The 3,650-nt window shown below is 39.3% G+C and overlaps 1 protein-coding gene across 1 annotated transcript; it reads right to left on the reverse strand.

Annotated features, from left to right (window-relative positions):
- Positions 1 to 761: 761 nt before the first annotated feature.
- On the reverse strand, positions 762 to 1,748 carry LOC118366943 (gamma-crystallin S-1-like). The gene is made up of 3 exons (XM_035749806.1): positions 1,643 to 1,748; positions 1,253 to 1,495; positions 762 to 1,090 (listed from the first exon to the last, which is right to left on the reverse strand). Exons 1-3 carry the CDS (start codon positions 1,649 to 1,651, stop codon positions 809 to 811), a joined length of 534 nt encoding a protein of 177 aa, XP_035605699.1. The 5' UTR covers positions 1,652 to 1,748; the 3' UTR covers positions 762 to 808.
- Between the last annotated feature and the right edge of the window lie 1,902 nt (positions 1,749 to 3,650).

The following is a 3,650-nucleotide window of genomic DNA, read 5'->3' on the forward strand; positions in this document are numbered from 1 at the left end:
AGCCCTTGGTTGTCAAAGTGGTCAATTATAACAGAAAGAGTGCCACCCTGTGAATTCAGCATGGATTTCTTGTCAGAAGCTACCCACTTATTTTATAGAACTAAAATCTACAACCCACAAAGGCAAGGACAATATTTTATATATATATTAGCCTACCTCGTTGTTTGCATGAACTGTTTACTTTTTTTAGTAGAAGCTAGGAAGATGTTTAAATGCTGTGCCTGTAGATGTGGTCAAGAGATCCAAGTCAACAAGGCTAAGTAAAAATCAGTATTATGCAGATATACTTGAGTCACTTGTTACAGCTGATAGAAGAGCAAGTGACAACAGATTTGCCAGTCACATAGGTCGTCATACATATCTTCATAACATCTTATGCCATTGTTCATATCGTTAATAACGGCCTATGACAGATTTGATCATTTCTTATGTAGTAGTTATGAAGGCTTTATGAATAAGTACAGTACATAAAGTGCTTACAGTGAAGTGTTACCTATTCTTCCAAATCAAGGATATTCCATTCATTGAAATAACTGGAAAACTGACACACTGTGGCTTTATTCTCAGAGCAACATTCTGTGTTTTTATTTCTTGGATTCCTTAAATACACCTTTCATGGTATACAGTAACTGTTATTATACAAATCTATTTATATTTACTAAGATATTGACCACTGTGTTTTATAATATATGCCTTTTGATATAAAAGTTCCATGTTCTTCTATAACTTCCATGTGACCTCAATCATACTCAGAAACAAGCTGTTTATCATCAGGAAACTTTATTTGAATCTCACCATGCGACTACAATCATCTCTCTCCAGTGGCTATGATGCGACGGATGGAGCCCACGGTGGCATGCAGAGCTCCCCACTCGGTGTAGCGACGGTACTCCCCCCTCTCTAGCAGGTACTGGCGGCCGCGGAAGTTGGGGTGCTCGAAGAAGACCCAGGAACCCTCCTGGACCTTGCAGGAGTGGATCTCGCGGCTGTGGAAACGTTCCTGGACAGAGGGCAGGTTCTCAGTCACCTCCAGGGACTGACCATCGAAGTTGGGCCTCTCGAACAGCCTCAGCTTGTAGGGGCCAGTGGTCTGGGAAAAAGTTGATCAAACATCGAAGAATGTGTCATTATTGGCTGTTTATGAAGTTCTGAAAGGTGTGGGCCTACCTAAGTTCTGATAGTAACCTGAATAAGGCCATGATCATGTTTCTCTATATAAAAAAATGTTGGTCTCCTAGTTTACATTACTTACTTTTTTGATGACCCGACAGGATCTGATGCAGTCGTTGAACCCCATCCAGTGCTGGTAGTCTGCATACTCCCCGGGTCCTATGATGTACTGGTAACCCATGTAGTTGGGGCGCTCATAGAGGACCCACCAGCCGCCCTCCACCCGACAAGAGTTGCATCGAGCGAAAAAGTCATGCAGGTCAGCGGAGTCTCCTTTGCAGTCGTAGGACCGCCCCTGGAAGTTCCTGTCCTCATAAAACACAATCTGTTGGGAGAGGTGAGACAGCGTGTGACATTTCTGAATTCCATATAGTTAAAAAAATTACAGAACTATGAGACTTTGGAACAGGTGCTCATTCATTATATGAATTATATATGATTATATTATAATCTCCACCGGAACACAACTCACCTTCTCCATCTCTTCAGAGTTCAGAATACCAGGCACAGTAAATGACACTAAAGCTCAGGGCCTGCAAGTATACTCTTTATAGATGGCAGAGACAATAACACCAAGCACATGGTTAGCACAAAGTGAATCAGATATTTCAATCAGCTATTCAAATATTTATCTAGGCTCAACGCATTGTTCTAAAGCACTGAATCACTGATCCACACACAATAGCAGGTAGAAAGTGCCACATTTCAGTCAGTTCATGTGGGATCCAAAACAATCCAGGGCCGCCAAGGGCAGCTTGAGATAAACATTAAACAAATAAATCTAATGGGAAATCGAATGAGTCTCACTGTATGTTTTAACCCATGAAAATCCATGTCATGATACATTTAGACCAGGACTTCACAAGCTCTTAACAGGCTGTCCATATCGAATGGACAAACAACTAAATGGTACAACTGTACTACTCTGTTTCAGTATCCCTTATTCTAGATAATCCCTTATCTTCACATCAAAATGAAAATAAAATATTGAATCTATTGTATTGTGTCACTCTAATATGTTGTTAAAATCATTTCCAGCAAGTCCAGCAGTGATACATTGTAATAACTTTGTAATGAATGAAATACATGATTCTGTCTTTATGGGAATACAAATGCCCTTTTGTCTATGTATTCATTATGATATGTGCAACCTTTCCTTATAGAGGAAGGGAGGAAGTAGTTGCTGGGCCACTCTTACAGAACCCAGAAGTAAACGTCTTAAACACAAAGTCTTAAAAAGGCCAAATATGATTCTATATGCAGTTCATACAGTTCATGCAAATGCAGTCCTGTATTATCAGCATACCACTTTCAATGCCAACTGCTAGCTTTCATGCCGTTGTTGATGAAACCCTCAATTCTTTTGTGCCGAGGTCCTCCATATACGTAGCTCAGTTTCAAACAGCCCACTAGCACAACTCCAAGACAGATTTCTAACAACTTTTGTACGTCGATATTGTTATATGGTCCTGATTGTAGCTATCTCAAATGAATAGGACACATTTTTGTTAGAATTGTTTTTGCTCTGATTCACAAAATGTATACAGACAGATCCAGGAATAAACAGTTCAATTACAATCCAGGATCGATATACTATGGCTACAGTGCCTTCAGAAAGTGTTCACACCCCTTGACCTTTTCCACATTTTGTTGTTTTACAAAATATATTAAATTGAGATTGTGTGTGGCCTACACACAATACACCATAATGTAATTGTATATATATAGATTTTTTTACAAATGAAGGGAGGTTTTCCAATGCCTCGCAAAGGTCACCTATTGGTAGAAGGGTAAAATAAGGACATTGAATATCCCTTTGAGCATGGTGAGGTTAGTAATTACACTATGGACGGTGTATCTATACACCCAGTCACTACAATAATAGAGGTATCCTTCTTAACATTCCTTCTTAAGAGGAAGGAAACCGCTCAGGGATTTAACCAAGAGGCCAATGGTGACTTTAAAACAGTTACAGAGTTCAATGGCTGTGAAAGGAGAAAACTGAGGATGGATCAACAACATTGTAGTTACTCCACAATACTAACATAATTAACAGAGTGAAAAGCCTGGACATGCATCCTGTTTGCAATAAGGCACAAAGTAAAACTTTTTTTAAATGTGTCAAAGAAATTAACTTTATCTCCTGAAAAGAAAGTGTTATGTTTGGGATATATCCAACACATCACTGAGTACCATTCTTCATATTTTCAAGCATGGTGGTGGCTGCATCATGTTATGGGTGTGCTTGGCATCGGCAAGGACTAGGGAGTTTTTTGTTGTTGATAGAAATAAACGGAATAGAGCTAAGCACAGGCAACATCCTAGAGGAAAATCTGGTTCAGTCTGCTTTCCAACATACATTGGGAAACAGTAGGACAAAAACTTAAAACACAATGCCAAATAGACACTGAAGTTGGCAACCACGACAACATTAAATATTCCTAATGGTCTAGTTACAGTTTTGACTTAAAATGGATTGA

The sequence above is a fragment of the Oncorhynchus keta genome, chromosome 34, assembly GCF_023373465.1.
Source record: "Oncorhynchus keta strain PuntledgeMale-10-30-2019 chromosome 34, Oket_V2, whole genome shotgun sequence".
Taxonomy (NCBI): domain Eukaryota; kingdom Metazoa; phylum Chordata; class Actinopteri; order Salmoniformes; family Salmonidae; genus Oncorhynchus; species Oncorhynchus keta.

What these genes read in the sequence shown, in the direction of transcription:
- LOC118366943 (XM_035749806.1), bottom strand. An exon ending in CCTGTCGGGTCATCAAAAAA is followed by an intron (nt 1,091 to 1,252) that starts GTAAGTAATGTA and finishes ACTTTTTCCCAG; the next exon opens with ACCACTGGCCCCTACAAGCT.